The sequence below is a fragment of the Herpailurus yagouaroundi genome, unplaced genomic scaffold (genome assembly GCF_014898765.1).
Source record: "Herpailurus yagouaroundi ecotype Mexico unplaced genomic scaffold, PumYag 221, whole genome shotgun sequence".
NCBI lineage: Eukaryota > Metazoa > Chordata > Mammalia > Carnivora > Felidae > Herpailurus > Herpailurus yagouaroundi.
This window is the reverse complement of record NW_024412452.1, coordinates 14,285,899-14,309,827: the sequence shown is the minus strand read 5'-3', so window position 1 is coordinate 14,309,827 and position 23,929 is coordinate 14,285,899. Positions and strand designations below refer to the sequence as shown.

General features: G+C 39.2%; 2 protein-coding genes across 5 annotated transcripts in view; one reads left to right on the top strand and one right to left on the bottom strand.

Annotated features, from left to right (window-relative positions):
* The window catches only part of GKN2 (gastrokine 2), a 322,064-nt gene that overhangs the window by 6,678 nt on the left and 291,457 nt on the right, over nucleotides 1–23,929 (bottom strand). Inside the window, exon 1 of one of the 4 annotated variants that reach the window (XM_040458670.1) lies at nucleotides 391–468. The exons of the other annotated variants lie outside the window; for them this stretch is intronic. Within the exon in view, the coding sequence (XP_040314604.1) occupies nucleotides 391–402 (12 nt within the window). The 5' untranslated portion in view covers nucleotides 403–468. Of the gene's footprint in view, nucleotides 1–390; nucleotides 469–23,929 lie in introns of those variants that run through there. 4 annotated transcript variants of the gene reach the window in all.
* On the top strand, nucleotides 17,278–23,340 carry GKN1 (gastrokine 1). Its single transcript, XM_040458671.1, has 6 exons — nucleotides 17,278–17,403; nucleotides 19,578–19,631; nucleotides 19,722–19,859; nucleotides 21,279–21,389; nucleotides 22,300–22,447; nucleotides 23,091–23,340. The coding sequence occupies exons 1-6, from the start codon at nucleotides 17,392–17,394 to the stop codon at nucleotides 23,180–23,182; spliced, it is 555 nt and encodes a 184-aa protein (XP_040314605.1). The 5' UTR covers nucleotides 17,278–17,391; the 3' UTR covers nucleotides 23,183–23,340.

Below are 23,929 nucleotides of genomic sequence, written 5' to 3'. Positions count from 1 at the left end.
CCTAGTATGCACTTAGAAAAATGACAGCTATTATCTTTTTTTTTAATTACCACTTCTTTTTTAAATAGTAAATGCTGCTGTCCTAAAATGCCTACAATCTTCCCAAGCTCATAATTATTTAAAATTCTCCAAATTAAAATTCTCTAGATATTTCCAAATTCTTTCCTTGCATTTTTAAATAAACATCTCAGAAAATAGACGATGGACAAGTAAATATCTGACTTAATATTCAACACTATCACTGCCAAAGACACTATTTAATTCAATCATAGGAGCTTAGAAGCATGCACAGTGTTCATCTAAGTCTTCTGAAATCGAAGGCACATTGGATTTGAACATTCTCTGCAAGAGCCACCACAAGAGTATAAAGAAGCATAAACAAATACTCACGAGGATTTTCATTTTGCCTGATGGGAAGAAGGTGCCCAAGCAAGTGAGGCTACCGGTGCAACTTCCACCCTTTATATTAGCTTTAAGGTGTGGACATCTCTTTCCAGAACAATTAATTTGGAAAAGGCCATGTCCATATATCTGACACACCCCAGCAAACACCTTTATCAGGATTGAGACCCAGTCACATAACCTGGTATCAATAAAGTTCATTAGTCAGTAGTAAAAATTTACCACTTGGTCACTCAGTAAATATTCCTTGCTTATCTGCATTATGTTGCAGTTAAGATTTCAATTTCCACCCTTTAAAAATATTACAGGATGCTTGTTCTACACCAACATCTTATAGACATACAAGGACACAGTCCTACTATCTGCCCTAATGTTAAAGTCCTCCCTTAAGAATCTTCAATGTCTTTTCAGGTCTGTCCTGCATTTTGAATTCTTCTGCCCTAAGACTGGACATAAGACCAGAGTTGAACACTGGCTGGGGGGGGGGGGGGGGCCCCTATGACCTTATTTCTTCTCCCTTTTGAAGTTGGTCCCAATTTCCAGAGATTCATGAGAAACAAGATTCAGATAGCACTCTGCCCAATTACCAGGATTAGCCAAATTTTTACATGTAGCATTGCCCAAAACTCCATAAAAACTGTGTTATATACCTCTAGTTATCCTGAAATGCACTGGAAATTTCTCAAATTCAAAAAAAATAGAATAAAGTTGGATTTGTGTAATTTTTAAAATGCCACGATGAAAAAATATTTGGCTAGTGTTACGGTAGAATCATTAATTCAGAAGGCAGGGAAATACAAAAACAAACAGTACCTGTAAATGACAAAACTGTTAAATATTGAGAATCACTATGGTCAGCAGAGAAATAACGTAAATGATGTTCCTGTTCTACAGCTGGAATCACTTCCTAACTAGCTGCTTAAAATAAGAGGTTTTTCAAAAGCAGACATTGGGCATTTTGGGGGTTACCGACTTTACTGGAGTTCCCCTACCCTGGCTGGTTAGCTGGCGTGCATGTAAAACGTGCTGCTTTATTAAATCTTTTTGAGATACTGGCAGCAAGAAGGATTACAGTGTTGTAGTACAATTGCAAATTTTCTCCCATATCTGGTTCCCAAGCCCCCCAAAATCAAGCCAGCTCCCACACCCGAGGCAGACAGAGGTATTACATACTTGCATTCCTTCCTATTTTTGTCTGCCTTCTTTGTATTGATAAAGACTTCACATTCTTTTTTTCCCTTTTATTTCTGGAAGTTTTCAACTTTTTTATTATTTAGTTCTAACTTTGATATTCTAGCATGCATACTTCATTTATCACATTCCTTACAATCCAAAAGGTATCCTGCATTTTCATCTTCTCAAGAAAGACAAGAACTCAGTAACCTTTGACTAATTACTGAGCATTTTTCCATCCCCATATGGGTATATTTGTGCAGCATTTTACTTTCACCTTTATTAATTTATTTTTATTTTATTTATTTTATTTATTTATTTTTTTAACGTTTATTTATTCTTGAGACAGAGAGAGACAGAGCATGAACAGGGGAGGGGCAGAGAGAGAGGGAGACACAGAATCGGAAACAGGCTCCAGGCTCCGAGCCATCAGCCCAGAGCCTGACGCGGGGCTCGAACTCACAGACCGCGAGATCGTGACCCGGGCTGAAGTCGGACGCTCAACCGACTGAGCCACCCAGGAGCCCCTATTTTTATTTTCTTTAATGTTTATTTTTTTAAAGAGAGAGAGAGAGAGAGAGAGAGAGAGAGAGCGCGTGCGCGAGTGAGCGGAGGCGGGGCAGAGAGAGGGAGACATGGAGTCTGAAGCAGGCTCCAGGCTCCCAGCTGTCAGCACAGAGCCTGATGCAGGGTTTGAACTCACCAACTGCGACCAACTGCGAAATCATGACGTGAGCCGAAGTCAGATGCTTAACCGACTGAGCCACCCAGGCGCCCCTTACTTTCACCTTTAAAAAATAGCACAAAAATACTGGTTTCCCATCAATAGATAATTAAATTAATCAAATTTTTGTGCTAATTCTCATTTTTTATATCCTCCAAAGTTTGTTTCCTCTTGGCTTAAGTATATCTTTTATAGTTCTTTTATTGAGATCCAATAGATACTAATTTTTTTTTGTCTTTTTATGTTTAAAAATACCTTTACGTTTTTATCATCCAATATTGTATTTATTTAAAAAAATTTTTTTTAAAGTTTGTTTATTTTGAAAGAGAGAGCACAGGCAGGGGAGGGGCAGAGACAGAGGGAAAGAGAGAGAATTCCAAGCAGGCTCTGCACTATCTGTGTGGAGCCCAATGTGGCACTCGAAATCATAAACCACAAGATCATGACCTGAGCAGAAGTTGGACACTTAACCGACTAAGCCACCCAGGCGCCTCCCCCCCCAAAACAAGATTTGATTTAAATTCAAGTTAGCATATAGTGTATTGTTGGTTTCAGGAGTAGAATCTAGTGATTCATCACTTACATACAACACCCAGTGCTCATCACAAGTGCCCTCCTTAATGCCCATCATCCATTTGGCCCATTCCCCCACCCATCTCCCCTCCAGCAACCCTCAGTTTGTTATCTATCATTAAGAGTTTCCTATGGTTTGCCTCTCTCTCTCTTTTAATCTTGTTTTATTTTTCCTTCCCTTCCCCTATGTTCATCCGTTTTGTTTCTTAAATTCTACACATGAGTAAAATCGTATGGTATTTGTCTTTCTCTGACTTATTTTACTTAGCATAATGCATTCTAGCTTCATCCATGTCATTGCAAATGGCAAGATTTCATTCTTTTTGATGGCTGAGTAATATTCCACTGTATATTCCACTGTATGTATATATATATATATATATATATATATATATACCACTTCTTTATCCATTCATCAGTCAATGGACATTTGAGCTGTTTCCATAATTTGGCTATTGTTGATAGTGCTGCTATAAACATTGGGGTTCATGTGCCCTTTTGAATCAGTAGAAAATGTCTTTATTTTCTTCTCACTTTAGAATTGTAGTTATAGGTTGACAGGTATTTTCCTTCTAGCACTTTAAAGATGTTACTCCATTGCTTTCTGGCACCCACTGTTGCTGATGTAAAACACGATATCAGCATGGTTGCAATGTTCCTAATTTGTTCTTTTCCACCGTAATATGCTGTTCTATTTTGGCCAATTTTATTCTCATAATTTATTGTTCTTTTTTACAAATTTAATGCCTTCATTTATATCTGAAAGTATCTTAAACACATCCTTAGTTAATGTCTTTTTCTTGCTATTTTGTTGTTCAAACCAAATAGTAAATCCATTTATTTCCACCTATTTACTGGGTTAGTTACCTTTATGTAAGTTGAAATCCACTTTAACTCTTACCTTCCTTTTTATAATCTTTTCTTTATTATGACTCTTGCCATTCTTTATCATGGTGCAGCCAATGAATTCATTACCAGGTCATTTTTGCCATATCTAAGAAAGGGCTGAAAACCTGCTGTTAGGGGGGGAAAGAGTTTCAATTCTAAATGGCCCTGGGATGAGGGTGTAGTTATTTAGGCAAGCTAATGTAGATCCTACCATAAGAAAAAAATTAATTCCAAGTTAATTTTTTAAATACATATAAGCATTGTACATATAGTAAAAGAAGTCAAAAACAAAAAGGAAAAAGGAACAAACTAGAGGAAAATACAGGTGAACTTTGATCTGATTTTCGCAATGCGAAAGATTTCCTAAGCCTAAAAGTATTGGAATATATCACAAGAAAAAAATGTATAAGCCTCACTAATAATAAATGATCATTAGTTATTAAAAAAAAAAATTAAAGGCACATTCGGGACACCTGGGTGGCTTAGTCAGTTAAGCATCCGACTTCGGCTCAGCTCATGATCTCACAGTTCATGAGTTCAAGCCCCACTTCAGGCTTTGTGCTGACAGCTCAGAGCCTGGAGCCTGCTTTGGATTCTGTGTCTCCCTCTCTCTCTGCCCCTCCCCCACTTGTGCTCTGTGTCTCTCTCTCTCTCTCAAAAGTAAATAAACATTAAAGAAAATTAAAGGCACACTTAAAACTCAGGAAAAATACTTTTAACACATATGAGAGACAAAGAGTAATATTTTCTTTGTTTATTTTTTTAGGATTGAATAACCTTTCTTATTTTTATTATTAAATAAACAGCCAAATGTTTATTAAAAATCTCCAAAAAGTAATAGTTTCAAGTTATAAACGGCTTTTACAAATTCAAAAGAAAATAGTGAATGCATGCAATGTTTTTTAATGGGCAAAGAACCTGATTACAGGAAGGGGCATTAATAGGAGATGATACAGAGTTGAAGCTTGGAAAACACCCTGCCCAGATTTGAATTTCGAGTTCTCTAATTTCTCACCATGTGCCTCAAAATCTTCGTGAGGACAGAAGGAGAACAAAGTGCCTCTTCAGAGCATCCTTGGGAACGTGGATGAGCTCATACACAACATACTTATAGTAGTCACTGGTGTAGAGTGAGCTTGCAATAAAATTTACCCAATATTATTAAACTATTTTCATAAGTAAAACATGTTCAAACTTGTAAATTATTAAATAATTGAAAATTCAAGCAGCTTTATTAAATTAAATATAAATGGAACTAAGATATCTGGAAAATCCCTAATTATCTGAACACTTTTCAAAAAACCACTTCCAAATAAATCATGGGTTAAAGAGGTAGTCACAAGGAAATTAGAAAATATTTTGAAGTTAAGGAAGTGAATATGCAACATATCAGAATTTGTGGATACAGTGAAAATCGTAGCACTGAATACTCATATTGGAAAAAAAAGGCCTAAAATAAATGATCAAAGTATTCACCCCAAGAAACATGAAAACAAATATCAAATTAAACCTAAAGCAAGCACAAAACAAGAAATAATAAAGATAAGGACAGAAATAAATGAAATTGATTATAGAAAAATCAGAAAAAAAATCAATGAAAAACACCAATGGTTTAAGTAATCAATTAATAAATCTCTAGCCAGACTGTTCAAGAGAAAAAAGGCATGAATTATTAATACCACCAATAAAAAGGGAGCATCAATACATCAGTGCTGATTTTATACCCATTAAAAGAATAATAAGAGAATATTCCAAACAACTTTATGTCCAAAATCAACAATCACATGAAGTCAACAATCTAAATGAAATAGACAAAATTCTTAAAAACCACAAACTATCAAAATTTACTCAAGAAGAAATAAATACCTTGAGTGAGCCTATATCAATCAAAGAAATTGAATTTGTAGTTAAAAACTTTCCAGGGTGCCTGGGTGGCTCAGTCAGTTACTCTTGATCTTGGCTCAGGTCATGATCTCACAGCTCCTGAGATGCAGCCTTGTATTGGGCTCTGCGCTGATGTCACAGAGTCTGCTTGGGATTCTGTCTCTCCTTCTCTCTGCCCCTCCCCCACTTATGTGGTTTATTTTCAAAGAAAATAAATAAATAAACTTAAAAAAAAAACTTTCCCACAAGGGATACCTGGGTGGCTCAGTTGGTTAAGTGTCCGACTCTTGATTTCAGCTCAAGTCGTGATGATTTCAGGGTTGTGAGATCGAGCCCCATGTGGGGCTTCACGCTGAGCATGGAGCCTGCTTGGGATTCTCTCCCTCCTTCTCTCTCAGCCCCTCCCCTACTCACACATGCAAGCATGCCTGGGTGGCTCAGTCAGTTGAGCATCCGACTTTAGCTCAGATCATGATCTCATAGTGAGTTCCATCCTGCATCAGGTTCACTGCTGTCAGCACAGAGCCCGCTTCGGATCCCCTGTCCCCTTCTCTCTCTGCCCCTCCCCCACAGGTTCTCTCTCTCTTTCAAAATAAATAAATAAACTAAAAAATAAAATAGGCAAAAGATTTATACGGTGGTTTACCAAGAAGGTATACAGATGGCAAATTGGTATATAAAAAGATGCTTAACCTCATTGGTAATCAGGGAAATGCAAATTAAAACCACCATACACCTATTTTGAATAGCTAAAAATCACAAACAAGCAAACAAGAGTGAACATTCCAAGTGTTGTCAAAGATTTGGAGCAAATAAAATTCAAGATGTTATGACCACTTTGAAAAACCCTTTGGCAATTGCTCATAAAGTTGATGTAATTATCATAAGACCCAGAAAACTCACTTCTAGGTGTTTACCCAAGGGAAGCAAAACTATACGTGCACATTGGAACCTCTGGGTGAATATTTGTAATAGTTTGATTTATAATCACCGAGTTTAGGAAACAACCCAAATGCCTTTCAACAGGTGATTGGAGAGTTAAACTGTGATGTTTGTATAATGAAACAATAATAAAGGACCAACCCAATGATACATGACATAGTTGAATCTTAAATGCATTATACTGAGTGAAGATAGTAATAACAAAAAAGGCTCCCTACTGTTTAATCTCATTTGTAAGACAATTTGGAAAGATAAGAGTAAAAGGGCAGGAAACAGATGAGTGGTTGACAGGGGCTAAGGATGAGGGGTAAGACTGGCTACAAAGGGCACAAGGAGGTTTTGGGGGTGGCTCATGTTCTGTACTTGTTTTCCTGGTGGTTCATCACTGTGTGTATTTGCTAGAACACAGAACCATAGAGTCGTAAGGATAAACTTTACTGTTTAAAAATTCTATTTCAATAAACCTGATTAGGAAAATACTATTCATTAAGTATAAAAATATAAGCAACATTTAAAAACAAATTGAAAACTGAAATATTCAACATATAACAGAAACAAATGGTAATATTCTCAACTTACTAAATGTTTTCTAAATCCACAGGAGAAAAAAAATGAACACAGGTAATTTTTTTTTTTAATGGGCAATGACCTGCTTTGAGGGAGCAAAGTAAGAGGAGATGGTTAAGAGTTGAGGCTTCTGACATTCTGCCTGAATTTCAATTTTTTAGGTACTCCCTGTGTGATCTTTGGCAAGTTATTTGGTCTCTGTGTACCTCAATATCCTCATCTGTAGGTAAAAAGCAATAAAATGGCTCCTCACAAGGTTGCTGTAAAGATTAAAGGAGGTCATACATCTAAAGACTTGGAATAGCAGCTGACATGGTGGGTTCACAATAAATGTTGTCGATTTATTGGTCACTATTTATTATAAATAAATATTTTTTATAAATAAAAAACATTCAATACCATTAATTATTAAGAAACTGAAATTCGATAATCTAATAAGATACCACTGATTTTAATTCTATAAAAAAACCCACACACTCAACATATACATGCACATACTAAAAATCAGATTTAAAAAACATATGCAACTTCAGGTTTTCATTCCAACATATAGCAGTGCTTAGACGTGACCACTCCTCTCCTTGCAAGAAATAAGCCAAATGAAGATCAACCAACTTTCCTTGAAGCCATCAGAGAATTGAAGTCACTGGGCACACTGCCATGGCAAAATCGGAAGAGACAGGTGAACACAAAGAATCACAGCTGAGATAAGAGTACCTGGAGCTGAAGCCACCAGAGCCAAACTGATGGGAACATCTAAGTGGTAATTTTCACAAGCTTTTGAAGTCTGAGTGTGGACCAGGGTGAGAGTGACAAATTCCTGAACACCAAAACCATTTGTGGGTTTTCACTCCGGGAACCGTACGGGAACAGGTTCTCATGGTGAAAAGACAAGAAAACCACCTCGGTTCTCTGTCAGGGAGAGAGGAAAAGTAACCATTTTGAAATATGCCAAGAACATTCTCTACAGCAAGACCTGATCTCCAGTGAAAAAAATTTCTCCAGAGCCTTATCTCATCTAGATAGAAAAGGGCAAATACCCAACTCCAGTGCCCTCTCACTTTCTTGTTTCATCTCATCTAAGGAAAATAAGAAAAGAAAAACCTGGGGTGCCTGGGTGGCTCAGTCGGTTAAGTGTCCGACTCTTGACTTCGGCTTATGTCATGATCTCACAGTTTCTGAGTTCGAGCCCCATATCGGGCTCTGTGCTGCCAGCCTGGGATTCTCTCTCTCCCTCTCTCTCTGCTCCTCTCTCTCTCTCTCAATAAATAAATAAGTAAACTTAAAAAAAAAAAAAAAGGCTAAGAAACACTTGTGAAAGTCACAGCCCAAAGACTCAGGCCCACTGAAAGACTGAGATTCAAATTATAGAATGCTTCTCTTTTGCAACTTCTTACTACTTCATTAACAGGGTTCAAGTTTAATAACAGTGAATTACAGCTTTAAAAAACTGCAAGGCACAGACTCTATTTAAGAAGAAGATTTTAGAGAAACACAAAGGTGGGGGGGTGGGGACAAAAACTATGGGACTAAAGAAATTTAAAGCCCCTGACAAGAGCAAATCTTAGCAACAGCAAACAGTTAACAGAGCCCAACTCCAGCCACATTAACATAAAGCCTCATGCAAAAGGCTTATTTACCTCAAATCCTGATACCTTATGTCCTGCTTTCAACAAACAATGAAACATGAAGAGAAGAAAAGAACTAAAAGAAAAGATGGTGGAGAATATCCAAGAACTGTGGGACATTTTCTTTTTTTTTTAATGTTTATTTTTGAGAGAGTGCAAGCAGGGGAGGGGCAGATAGAGAAAGGGACAGGGGATTCAAAGCAGGCTCTGTGCTGACAGCAGCGAACCTGATGCAGGGCTTGAACTCACTAACTGTAATTGTAAAGTCTGGACTTTGGGTGATAATGAGTTGTCGGTGTAGGTTCATCAGTTGTAACAAATGCACCACTCGTGTTGATGTTGATAATGGAAGAGGCTGTGGATGTGTGGGAGCAGGGGGTATATAGGAAATCTCTGTACCTTTTGCTCAATTTTGCTGTTAACCTAAAACTTCTCTTTTAAAAAAAAAAGCTATTAAATAAAACTGTTTTTAAAAACAGAAGGTGAAAAAGAAGAAACAAAAACCAAGGGCAACAAGTACAAAACACACCTATCTTGATTGTCTAGCAGTTAAAAATGGTAGATAATAGTCCAGCTATACCTATAATCCCTTAAATATGAATGATCTAAATGCACCAAGTAGAAAACAAAGACTGTTTGAATGGATCAAAAAATAGGGCCCAACTGAATGCAAACTGGTGCAGCCACTGTGGAAGACAGCATGGAATTTCCTCAAAAAGTCACACTATTGGATATTTACCCAAAGAATACTAAAACACTAAGTCAAAGGGATAACTGCACACCTATGTTTATAGCAGCATTATTCACAATAACCAAGATATGAAAGCAGCCAAAGTGTCCATTGATTGATGAATGGATAAAGAACAACTGATACATATATATGTATATGTGTGTGTATATATATATATATATGTGTGTGTGTGTGTATGTATATGTACATATGATATATATTATATATATATAAAATAATATATAATAGAATATTATTCAGCCTTAAAAAGGAATGAAATCTTGCCATTTGCAAGGATGGATTTGCACAGGACCTAGAGAGTATCATACTAAGCAAAATAAGTCAGTCAGAGAAAGACAAATACCATATGATTTCACTCACATGCGGAATTTAAGAAACAAAACAAATGAACAAAGGGGAAAAAAGAGAAAGAGAGAGACAAGCCAAGAAACAGACTTTTAACTATAGAGAACAAACTGATGGTTGCCCGAGGAGAGGTGGGGGAGGGGGGCGGCATGGATGAGATAGGTGATGGAGATTAAGGAGGGCACTTGTGATGAGCACTGGGTGATGTATGGAATTGTGGAGTCACTAAATTGTACACCTGAAACTATTGTAACTGTGTATGTTAACTATACTGGAATTTAAAATTTAACAAATAAAAATAAAAAGAAGACCGAACTATATGCTATATACAAAAGAAAAAGCCATTTTAATATAAAGACACAGATAGGTTAAAAGTAAGGAGGTGAAGAAAGATATACCATCTAATGTTAATTTTTTTAAAAAGCAGAGGTGCTTTTTTTATATATTAATTTTAGACAAAGCTGATGTCAGAACAATAACAACAGCAACAAAAAAAACATGATCAGGGATAAAAAGGGTGAATTCTTCAGGAAGATATGATCTTTGATACACATGTACCTAACAAAAGAGTATCAAAATACAAGAGGTTAAAAACTTAAGAGAAATACAATGAGAAATAAAGAAACCCACTCTTCTAGACTTTACTACCTCTTTTTCAGTATTGATAGATCAAACAGGCAGAAAATCAATAAGGAAATAGATGAACTGAACAGCACCATCAATCAATTGCATCTAATTGATGTGTAGAATATTGCATCCCGTAACATCAGTATACACATTCTTCTCAAGCTCTTAGGAAACATTCACCAACAAAGACCATATTCTGGGCCATAAAACACACCTTACCAATTTTAAAGAGTAGAATCATACAAGGCATATTCTCAGACCACAGTGGAATTAAATTAGTGATCAATAACAGAAGGGTAACTGGAAAATCCCCAAATATTTGAAGCCAAAATGATATACGTCTACATAATACATGGATCAAAAGAGGCTCAAGAAAAGTTAAAAGAAAATATGGTACGAAGTTAATGAAGATTATTTCTCCATTGCAAAATGATATGTCTATTATTTGCTTTGATAATTTTCCATATTCTCTACAATTTCCTATGAGTTACTTTTATGATCGGGGGGAAAGGTTTTGATTATTTTTAAAAAGAAACACTGAAAAGGTAGCATTTATAGGCTCTGGGGACCACTTGTGTAAGGGAGAGAGGTGGTTGAGGAAGCAGAGTTGAGGACAGCTGAGGTGCTTGTCTTGATGGGCTGGTAGTTAAAAATGCTATGAAACTAAATATAAGTTATAGAAACACAGCATGTTGGGGAACTAATGAAAATGTTTTGGTTTGGAGTCATCTAATATGCACATTTGTAAACTCATATCTGAAGCTTGGTAGGGTCTGATCTGTTCTTCAATCACACAGAGGTGGCTCATGTGTTCAGAATGGAGGAGCTTCCAGGGAAAATAAGAGGGAGGAGGATCAAGGGTCGGTCCAACACCAACATTAAAGGGAAAGATGGAAGAAGAGAGGCAAGCAATTGTTTGGGTGGTGGAAGGAGCAAGTGGAGAGCAAATAGAAAGGCGTATCACAGATGTTAAGAGAGAAGAGAATTTCAAAAAAGAAGAGATGATCAGAGCGAAAAAGGAGAAAGAGGTCAAGTCACACGAGTACTGAACAAATTGCAGCACATCCGAGGTTTCAGGGTCAGGCTCCCTGCCCTGCTCGCTCTGAGTCCCAACATCACCAGCTGTGCCCGGGAGGTGAGGAAATGGAATCAGAAAATCTACATGATTCTTTTAAGAGATGTAAAGGGAAGTGGAGAAATAAGCTTCCTATATGAAGAAGGCAGAGTTAAGGGGAGGTTTTTATGTTTGGCTTTGGCTCATTTTTTTAGTATCGGGGAGATTTTCCATACAAACCAAAAAGAAGTAGCAAACCAACAGGCAGATATTGAAATTTGAGGGAAAAAAAGACATTTACCTGATGGAGAAAGGTGGGAATCGGCGGTGGAAGAGACAGAAAGTGGAACCACTTTCTGGTGCATCCTCCATTGTCCCATTGGATTTAGTTATAAAACACAAACCAAAAAAAAAAAAAAAAAAAGAAAAATTTCCAGATGGTGACTGCAAAGCATTAAACTCAAGGTATGGGGCTCTGAGTGTGAGTGCCATGTGACTGCACTGGTCACATGTCCAGGAAGCCAGCCCTGTCTCTCATATGGATTGTAGGATCTTGGGGCATGAGCACTGGTTGTTGGCAACTTTGAATCTTCTGTGGCATTGCATTAGCTGGAGCATGGCGAATTGTATTTAATTAATTATTTTTCAGTATGAGGAAATGAATAAAAGGATTATAGGCTTGGTGACCCACTGCTGAGCAGCAAATGAAAAAATTTTTTCCTGGCCTGGATGAGGGGAGTTGGCTCTTTATTTAAACCCTGTGGGATCTCAGAAGAAAAAGTACACTCCAGAAGAAGCCCCAGTGGATACGTTTCATTAAGCATTTCCAGGAATTGGAGGCTGGGGTGTGGATAGGAAGAGTACATAATTGAATAAACATGGGAGCTCAGAATTCCCTGAGATACCTCTGAATATCCAATATGTTCATCTGAGCATGTGTTCCTCCAGAAGTGAAAACATACACATGTGTGTATATTTTCGACCTGGGATGTAGAAAGGAAAACCATTTCAGGTAAGTCACCCTGCACGGAACAATGATTCACAAAATCACGCTTTGCTGCTCAGTGGCCCTAAGGCAAGTCCTTTACTTTGGCCTTCTTCTGCCAGGAAAGCCATGGAGGCAGTTCATTGCGGGGGTGCTGGGTCCTCACAAGACCTGGGCCCCAGGCGTGGCCCTCACAGCTGCTGCACGGTGGTCCTCCCCATTTGGGATCAGATTTGCATCTTCCCATGTTGAGTTGGGCTCTTCCCACACTTCCCTTCCCACCGCTGTGGTTGAAGGAACACACCTTCCGCGTGAGTGTTTTTACACCACTCTCTCTGAATTACTTCAGGGTGAGCACTGAACAGGGAATACTTGTTCTTATTTCTGAATTATCTATGAAAGAATTATAAAAGCAAACATGTTACTTATCACTTTGTGATTCTGTTCCTCATACGGTCATATTTTCTCCGACTCCTTTTTAGGATAGAAGTACTTAACCAGGTTCGATTACCCTTCCTGATGATGAAAAATAAAGTTATTTACCAATGTTATCATTATCTCTATTTTCATATATTTTGTACAGGTGATGTCATCACTCAGGAGACCTTTTGGCGAGAATTTTCCAAACCATGTTCAAAATACTCTAACGCTCAAGGTTAACGACCGATCTGAGGCATAATATATCATGGGCTGCCTCGAAGAGGATCCCAAAGCTCTGGCAAATGCAACTGGACAGACATGCAAGCAACGACAGAAAGGCAGAGTTACATATATTTTGGAAAGCAGTGGTCTCTTGGAAACAACAAAAAAAGAAGGGGTCTAAGATGCCACAGGGGAGAGCTTCCTCCACTTTGCTGTAATTTGAAAAGAATTTCTTTCCTATACAAAAACAACTATGTAATAAGCATGGCTTTTCTGGAATTAGAAGCTTTCTAGCAATGATTAGTAATATGCTATTTTACATGTCCTTATTGCTATTTTTTTAGACATGACGTTCCTGTGGCCACAAGGGCATATGGAATATTTGACACCATAGAGCACTGGCCACAGCCCTAGAAGCTGCAGCCACGGAACCATAAGGAGGGTCTGAGCTGCAGGCCAGTACAGCAAGGCCTTGGGAGCAGTCAGGAGTTTCCTACTCCCCCGGGGGGGCCAAGTGTGTTCAGACTTCACAGTCACCACCTGACTTGGGACTGTCACAGGAATGTCAAACGGGTGTGAAGGGTGCTCAGAAAACAACAATAAAGGCAAAGAAACTGAAAAAGAATCTTTGCAGGAAGGGGCTTCCACACTCAAGCCAACACATTATAGAGGAGGTCAACTAGGCCAAAAGCTAACTGAACCCTAAATTTTAGAAAATGGAGGAAGGGTTAAAGGGAAAAGCAAGATTACTGAGGACGTCATGGATGCTAATCACTGCAAGGTGCGCCCATTAACACATCTACACAGGGGAGGAATCTTGAATGAGGAGACTTAATGATGGAAAGGGCCCTGTAAGTAAACATTCCCTTCTACTTAGAGAAAAAGAAGGAAAATAAAAGGTTGATTTCTGGGGGGAAGTTCTGAAAGGCTCTCCAGATCTATGGGATGAGCATATCACATGCAGACTGCATTCACTGTTTGTTCCACATGTAGGGAGTTCCCACCCAGCTTGACACGATAGGGTGTGGGGTAAAATGAGACCTTGGGTGTGTGAGCCCTGAGATAAAATGATGATAGAGGCTTGCTCCGTGATGTGGCTCAGCAGCCAGCTCTGTGGGCAGGGCAGGCCCTATTTACTCATGGGCTGGTTTGCCCCACACTAATCCTGGGGCACTGGGCCACACCATCTTCTGGGACTCCCTGGGTAGGTAACCACAACCAATGTAGGACAGCACCTCTTCAGCTGACTCCAAAAACCAGAATAAGTAAACATAATGCGCTTTTCATTCTTCTAGCCTGAGCATCCCCTTTAAGCAATTCTGTTGTTTTTCTTGTTTAAATTGTCATTGGGAGCACCATGCATGTGCCAGTATATTCTAGGTTCTATGGAGGTGACAAAAAAAATTCACATGTTCTGTCTTTCTCCCATGGAAGGACAAGAAACATACAAACACAGGTGGGAGGGAGCAAGAGACTTGCTCACACTTCCTTAGGACTTTTGGCCTTAGACGAGCCAAGGGTCTTGCGGTTAGGGTTGATCCCCTAACCCTCCATCCACCGCCCAACTCTGGCACATTCATAAATACCACACCAAGTATAGAGGAAGAAGTTCTGGTTTCTGGAGCCATTGAAATAATATTGTACATAGGAGAAACTTCTTCTCTTTTACCCATAGGGAAACTAAGGCCTCGAGGGTAAAGGAGACTCCTAGAAAGGAAGCAGAACAGACTCTAGGTCTCCTGGCCCTTAGTTCCAACCAGTAGCTCCCCAAATGGATTTTCACATCCAGGATACATCCTCAGAGGCAGCACAACTTGTTGTTTCCCTAACGAAGGTACCCCCCAGGGATACTGACAGGTGTTAGGAAAAATAAATCAATAAAAAAGAAAAACAACCAGGTTCTATGGTCCATTAAGTTTAGGGGAATCTGAACAAAACAACATGACATAGATTTATCCCCTAAAGATTTCATGCACATTTGATATATGAATGTAAATTGTCAATCTCTTAGGAAGGGCATTATTGGACTTTGAACACTACCTATCTATCTATCATCTACCTATCTATCTATGTTACTATCTGTCTATTTCATGGAGTATCCTCCACATCAGCATTTCACAGACCTACTGGAAAAAATGTCATCCTTGAATCTTTGGTAATGTATGGCATGCAAAAATTGTACTAGAATGTACCCATATACCAAAGTGAGCTCGGCTTGAAGCCACCATGCTGTCCCCTCTTTGACTTTGCAGTGATATGGCAGTTCCTGAGGCAGATGAAAATCTCTTCACATATGTCTTCACATATGCTTACTGACCTTTTGCAGCTAAAGAATAAGTTTGAAAGAAATTAGTGGACACATTAAAAAACAAAATCTGGGGCGCCTGGGTGGCGCAGTCGGTTAAGCGTCCAACTTCAGCCAGGTCACGATCTCGCGGTCCGCGAGTTCGAGCCCCGCGTCGGGCTCTGGGCTGATGGCTCAGAGCCTGGAGCCTGTTTCCGATTCTGTGTCTCCCTCTCTCTCTGCCCCTCCCCCGTTCATGCTCTGTCTCTCTCTGTCCCAAAAATAAATAAACGTTGAAAAAAAAATTTTTTAAAAAAACAAAATCTAACCACAGCAATACTAATCCACTTACCTTTTCAAACAGGTGTTGCTAGTGAATCAAGATTTTTAACTATGCAACCCCATCCTAAGGTTCCAGTCCACACAGAAGAGGACAATCATGAACTCAAGAAGGCTTTCAAAGAGGAAACTTATTAATCAGTGATGACTGAAATACAGTTTTCCTCTTTAGCAAGTTGCTTTACTAGGTTCAGTGTATCAGAGAAGGTAGAAAAAAATAAAAACTTTAATTCAACCCCGAGACTGTTTTGAGCATTTCCTTCCTAGCCCAAGTGACAGTTTCTACTCTATGCTTCTGATGAAAACATTTTTTAATCATTTTAACATAATTTTTGAAAAGCAAGTTTTCTATAAGTGAATAAAAGAACAGAGATTGCTTTCATAGCTCCAGGAAAAAAAGGAAGGTCCCCTTGAGATATGGGGAAGGTGTGTTGGGAGCAGTGGTATTTAAGCTGGGCTTTGATGAGTCAAAGGAAGTTTACTAACTAAAGAAAGCCAAGGGGGTAGCTCTCCAAGGTGGGAGAACCGCATGTGCAAAAGCATAGAGGCATGAAACATCCTGAATATTCCAGCAATAGTGGGAACTCTGGTGTAGCTGGAATATAGGAGTATAGCATGGAACGATACAGCTGGGGGAGGGGCTTTGGAAACATTATTAGGGACATTCTATGCCATTCCAATGAGTATCATGTCCATCTCGCAGGCTGCCAGTGAACATTTCTAAGCTTCGTAGAGTCATGTTTATTTATATATGTACTTTAGAGAGATAACTTTAGGGAAAATGGAGACGACTGTGCTGGAGTATGAGAGACTGGTGACCAGAGTGATTCATCACACAACTATTATAGAAGTTCTGGTGAAAGAAGCTGTAAGCAAGACCAGAGTTGAGAGGCAAATCTGGGACCAAATGACATGGTTTAGCACCTGACTGGATGTGGTGGTCAGAGGAAATTGCTGAAGACAGCCCCCAGGTTTCCTGGCTGGAAGTATGGTACTCTCTGTGTACTATGTGTGGTACATGGAACCACTGAGAGAGCTTAAGATTGCAGAAAAGGGTATAAGTTTGCTGGGAGTAGCTAGTAGAACATAGTTTGTTTAAGCAAAACCATCAGATGGGTTCGCATAAAGGTACAAAGAGGAAACCATTCCCACATCCTTATAGGAGCTATCTGCAAGGCCCAGCGTGGCAACAATTTCTCATCTGCAGTCTTGTTTGATTTTAGGGATTATTCTTCTCCTGAATCTGAGTGATCCCAATACATAAAATGTCCACACCCACAGCTTCAGTTGGCCCAGAGGCTATCATTAATCATATTGAGTTTGTTGTGATATCTTCAACTTCAACCAATGATGAGTCAGCTCAGCTCCATGTCAAAATGCCTTGCTGACCAAGGAGATATTCCCAAAGGCTTCCTGGTATGCTGGATCATGGCACAGATATGGAAGCTGGAGAAAGATAAATCTTTGACCCCACCTAGTCACACCTAGTTTGAGTAAAGCTGGCTAAGTACAAATATGAGAAGGGCTCTCATCTGAGTTCATGCCTGCCTTCTTCTCCACTCCACTGCTTTGGTGAAGCCAAGATGAAGCTCACAGTGAGTAGATTTTTCCTTTTGAATTCATTATCTGATGGCTAGAGACTGTTAATGTTCTGAGCTAAGTGGGTCTGCTTCTTATGACAATCTCACCATAATGGAAAATTTATTTTGAAAAAAAAAAATCTCCTTTCTTTTCATTGAATTTTGGCAAGTAAAAACATCTCTGAGGGCAGCCATAGTTATACTGGGAGCAGACAGCTCTGTGAGCATTGTATACCATGCTATCTTAATAAAATTACCTTTCAGTTCTCCTTGTTCAGGTCTGGTCATAAAGCAAGCAGTCCCTAAGTCCTAAAAATTATCTAATCTTTCCCCACATTGCTGAATACCTCTTTTGACCAAACTCCTGAACATGTTCCAGCAAGATAAAAGCTCATTATCAAATTGGATGGGTGAGAGACTTATTGTCACATTCTCTGCTGTGAAACAGAGGTCCAAGTGAGAAAGATTTGCTTGAACCCTGTCCATAGTCATTTACCCATGAAAAATACCTGAAGCGTGAAGCTAGTACAGTCTCTCACCTATGGCTCCAGATAAAAAGCTAAGAGTGCAGTAGGTACACCATGAAATTCCACCAAAGGAACTGGTGGTGCTGTGTGTCACTTATAACAAGATGCAGAGGGGCTAGAAACCCGATGAATATTTTCATGTTTCAACATATTAAACACTATGTTACAGCAGTGTCTGCTTCGTAATGGAGTTGCAAATGTAACATAATTATCTAGAAATTAGTTCTAATAACAGCAAGGTCAAAAAATTAAGAAAAAAAAAAAAGTTCCCAACCCGGGTCAGATCTGGTTTCTCTCCTGGTTCTGCCGTGAACAAGGGGTACAATCTTAGCCGATACAACCTTGGCCACGTTACTGAACATCTGAAGCTCAGTTTCCTCATATGTGAATGGATTGTTATGTACTAGAGGATCTCTAAAATTTCCCCCATCTCTCACTGTTTAGGAGACTAATTTTTACCTCCATCTTAAGCTATCAGGAGAAAAATTAAGCAAATAAAAGAATTACCTTAAATCACCAGGGCAGATCTCAAACCATTTTATCCCAGGTAAAGGAAATGAGAACAGGTACTCAGAATTGGGCACCTGCATAAAGCTCTGTGTTCTGACAACTAATGTCATGTACCCGATGACAAATGACTAACCTAGGTATCCCGGGACAGTTACTGACTGCCTTTCTGCTAACCACACTTGACAGCCGGACTTCTCCATCCTCGGTCTCTCAATAGCAGCAGCTAGCCTGCTTACCAATCCATTGCTTTAAAAAAATTGTTTTCGATAAAAAGAGTCATTTTTTATTAGGAGGTCGATGAAGGGAGGAAAGTATCCCAGATCAAAGAGGAAAATTAAATCGTTTTCAGACTTAATTCTCAGAACGTATATCCATCTTCATATTGTATATGCTATTCATTTTCAAATGTACTTTTCAATGTACTGATACTACATCAGTTTTTTATAAGACCTACATTGACAATTATTATTTTTCTTTTTATTTTTTTTTAATTTTTTTTTTCAACGTTTATTTATTTTTGGAACAGGGAGACACAGAGCATGAACGGGGGAGGGGCAGAGAGAGAGGGAGACACAGAATCGGAAACAGGCTCCAGGCTCTGAGCCATCAGCCCAGAGCCTGATGCGGGGCTCGAACTCACGGACCGCGAGATCGTGACCTGGCTGAAGTCGGACGCTTAACCGACTGCGCCACCCAGGCGCCCCTATTTTTCTTTTTTTAAAAAATATTTATTTGGAAAGAGAGAGAGTGGGTGTGAGCAGGGGAGGGGCAGAGAGAGATGGAAAGGATCCCAAGCAGGCTCCGCACTGTCAGCCCAGAGCCCGACATGAGGCTTGAACCCACAAACCGTGAAATCATGAGCTGAGCCGAAACCAAGAGTCAGATGCTTAACTGACTGAGCCACCCAAGTGCTCCTACATTAACAATTCTAAAACTACATACCACAATAACATGATTACTACAGTAATTAAGCTATAATCTTACATTATCATTAAAACTTTCTATGGTTGAAAAAAAAATACAAGGTCAAAGAAGAAAGACGGATCACTTGAGAGAGTGGTAAAATCGGTATTTTTTATAAGCTTGGGTAGAGAAAGAAGAGGACATTGTTTTGCCATGTGATAGTAGACCAATGTTATTTATGACTTTTAGATTGTCTTTGCCGGACTTCTTGGAGTCTTCCTGACCCCAGCCCTTGCTTTCACTGTAAGTATTACACTTTTTAAAGCGTATTATTAAAATGCATTTGCAAAGAAATGTGGCATTAAATCACCGTCAATTTCTTGTAAATTTCAGGATATCAACATTGGCGGTGACAGCAACAGTGGTATAAGTGGGCAGCAGTCAGTGAGTGTCAACAATGAACACAATGTGGCCAATATTGACAATAACAATGGATGGGACTCCTGGAATGCCCTCTGGGATTACAATACTGTAGGTAGCCAACATGCAATTTCCGTTCTTTACAAATATGATGTTTCTTTTTTTATAACAACAACAACAAAAATGTCTGCTAACCATAAAAGAATTTAAAATAAAATAATTTCTGGGGCGCCTGGGTGGCGCAGTCGGTTAAGCGTCCAACTTCAGCCAGGTCACGATCTCGCGGTCCGTGAGTTCGAGCCCGGCGTCAGGCTCTGGGCTGATGGCTCAGAGCCTGGAGCCTGTTTCCGATTCTGTGTCTCCCTCTCTCTCTGCCCCTCCCCCGTTCATGCTCTGTCTCTCTCTGTCCCAAAAATAAATAAACGTTGAAAAAAATAAATAAAATAAAATAAAATAATTTCTAACTGCACATAAGCATAGAGTTGTAAGTCAAAGTGCCTACTTTGGTCACCCAGTTTCACTACTAGATATAACACTATTAATGTTTCCCACAATCAGTTAAAATTCAAAGCAATGAATGGTAATTAGGATCCACTATGCCCACAGAATTGTGGGGCTGTTAGAAAAATACGAACAACCTTCTGCCTTCTCTCGAGATACCCTCAGTAATGAGGAAAAACCTGCACAATACTACTGCTCCCTATTTCAGTCTATCTTCAATTTCCTTCCAAAAAGCCAGAGATGGACATTTCACCTGTAACTCGAAAGAAAAAAAAACAAAGGAAATGTAGGTGACAATATTAACCGGTAAGAGAAACACAAAACAAAAACCAAACAAAAACAACACTTGACTCTGGTTAGGAGACCCACCTCTGCAATTACCATCTTTGTATGTAACAAATTTTGTACTTTTTTTTTTTCAACGTTTATTTATTTTTGGGACAGAGAGAGACAGAGCATGAACGGGGGAGGGGCAGAGAGAGAGGGAGACACAGAATCGGAAACAGGCTCCAGGCTCTGAGCCATCAGCCCAGAGCCCGACGCGGGGCTCGAACTCACGGACCGCGAGATCGTGACCTGGCTGAAGTCGGACGCTTAACCGACTGTGCCACCCAGGCTCCCCTCAAATTTTGTACTTTTAATAAGCCCATTCTTTATTGTTTCAGTTTTATCCATGTGGTCAATTAGAAAACTAATCCCTGTCTTACCTGTCTCTTAGAAATGTTGTGAAGATCAAATGAGACTCAAATGTGATAGCAATTTGAAGTTTATTTCAGCAAAACGGACATATGTAGAATGACTCCATGTTAGAACTTGAAGAGAGAGCAACGAGTTAGACACTAGGTTCTTACAAACATTAGCTATAGACATGATTGCAAAACAGGGCCAGATCTGATGTTCTTATCTAGCTAGGTTCATTCTTGAGTTCTATTTCCCTCTGCTGGTAAAACTGATGTCTGATGGAAAAAAAAAAAAAAAAAAACCTCCTTGGAAAACCTGCTTCCTTCCATCTACCTTTTTCTTTAACAGAACTTTGCTGCCATTAGACTCTTTAAAAAGAAGGTATGCATTGTGCACAGAATGAACAAGGATGTCATGCCCTCTCTTCATACTCTTGATGCACTGGTCAAGGAAAAGAAGGTATAAATAAAAGTCTTTTTGATTTTGTTCAAGGGAGGTCTTTTGGTTGCCAGTAAATAATGAGGTCACAGTCATTTCCTCATGACCACAGTACGTTGTAACGTGCAGCACAAAAAGGGAAGAGGAACTAGTACTTTCCTGAGGAGAGGCAGCTGCCACCACACTCAGTGCTGTGGCTCACACCTGTCTTTACTGTTCAAGGAGCAAAGCTCTGCTCAAGCCAACGGGAGCTGCCTGCACTTCTCCACTTGGAGTTACACAAAGTTACACAAAAGTTGGGTTGGGGTTATTAGATTTAGAAATAAAAATAGAGGATACCCAGTTAAGTTTGAGTTTCAGATAAACAATGGATAAGTTTTTGTTTTTGTTTTTGTTTTTAGCATAAGTATATCCTATGCAATATTTAGGACATACTTACACTGAAAAAATGATTTGTTTATCTAACATTTAAATATAACTGAGTGTCCTTTGTTTTACCTGGCAACCCTAGTTGGGTGGGGACATAAGATGCATTGCTCTTTAAAATGTTTGCTTGAGTTCATATTTCTGTAACTGACAGGTAGGTACCTTTCACTGACACAGTAGAGAAGATAAACTCCATTCTCAGAATCTGATTATTATATAGCTCAATCCAAAAAATACCAAATGACCAAATGAGGTCCAAGCTTCAGAATAAATTTAGCCTCAGATTTCTGCTTTTATGAGAAACTGACGTTTCACACCACCTAAATCTTTTGGGACACAGAAATTCTGAGAAACACGGGGTTGGAGTTGGCTCTTCAACTCCAACAGCCATTTTGATTATGAGAAAACGGTAGGCAAGCAATACCCCGTACTGGCCTTGTACCCATCCCTCATCAACAAACTACTGAGCTGGGCATTCATTCCCTCTTTTCCTTTCCACACTCAGCTTCAGGGTAAAGGACCAGGGGGACCACCTCCCACGAGTCTGATATACTCAATCAACCCTGAGAGAGTCAATGATCTGGAAAAGTTAGGGAAACCCATCGCTGGCATGTGCAGAGGGATTCCAACATACACAGCTGATGAGATTGAAGGTAAGTAGGCTTTCTATGGTGCATTGTGAGTTATTGCTGCTGATATGGTCAGACTATTCTCAGGCATGTCTACAGAAGACACCAGTTACTTAGCACTTGCTCTGTGCTTTAAGTGTGTGAAATTATTAACTCCTGCCAGCAGTCTTATGTGATAGGTATTGTTATTCCCACTTTCTGGATGAGGAAACTGAGGCACAAGGATAGGTCACAAATCCTTTGTCTGGGTCAGTCCCACGCATTTTGGCGTTGGATTCTGTGCTCTTCACCATTGGGAAATACGACCTTTCAAGAGTGGATCTGGAGTTACCACAAAATATATTTAAAGTGTTGCATGAATTTCTCAGTGAAAAAAGAATGTTAATAGAATCTATTGACTTGTTATAGCTCATTCACTTAATTTCTGGGCCTTCAAAGAATAACTTGCACAAAAACAAAGTATCCACCTACTTAACCTAATGGCAACTTTCCAGATCTCTGAAGTGATTGATTTAATCTAAATAGATAGATGATAGATGGATAGATAGATAGATCTTGAAATCTGTGCATAGCTAGTTTGGAAACTGTAACACCCCCCCCCCCCAAAAAAAAGTCCTTGTAAAGACATTGATATCAGTTTCTTTCTTTCTTTTTTTTTTTTAATCAGGGGCAAGCCTGTTCTTTTACTCAAAAGCATGCCTCCGTGCTGATATACTCTGGATTCTGAGACTTTCCTTATGTGGAGAATTGGAGGTATAAAAAGAAAAAAAAAAGTCACTTTGAATTTAATGATCAGAATATTTTATGCAAAAAAAAACCACATTGGGTTCTAAAGGTTTTTATCATGTCATTCTGAAATGTATTCTTCCAGTTATGTTTGGCTTCTTTAAGTTTCAATAAATCTCCTCAGCACTAAATTCCTTATGATTTCTGTTTGGAATGCATAGGATCAAAAGTGCCATGTGGTGGTGGGTAGGCCGTCCAAGTGTATTAGACCCTACTGTTAGCCTATATTCAGGGCCTGTCCCTTATAAAGAACCCCTTCAGATGCTTTGGATACTACTAACCACGGTTCTGGGAATGAATCCAAGGCAATCTGACTGCTCTAAAAACTGTTCCACAGTTGATGTGCACAGTAACATTTCAGATCAGCAAGGGCAGAAATCCACTCAAACAAGCTTACGCCAGAAAGGGAGGTTTACTGCAAGGATATTGGAGTATCTAAAATAATCTTAGGGCAAGAAAATCAAAGACACTGGAACCAGGAACCATATTGAGATCAAGACCCAAGTCTCCTCTCTCCTGGAAGCCACGTATTAGTTCTTCTCTGCTCCTCTTTAAATTCTGCTTCTCTCTCTTCAATAAACATTTTTTTTTTTTTTAATATTCTTTAGGGGCGTCTGGGTGGCTCAGTCTGTTAAGCATTTGACTCTTGATTTTAGCTCAGGTCATGATCTCACAGTTCATGAGATCAAGAACCCAAGACAGGCTCTGCTCTACAGCACA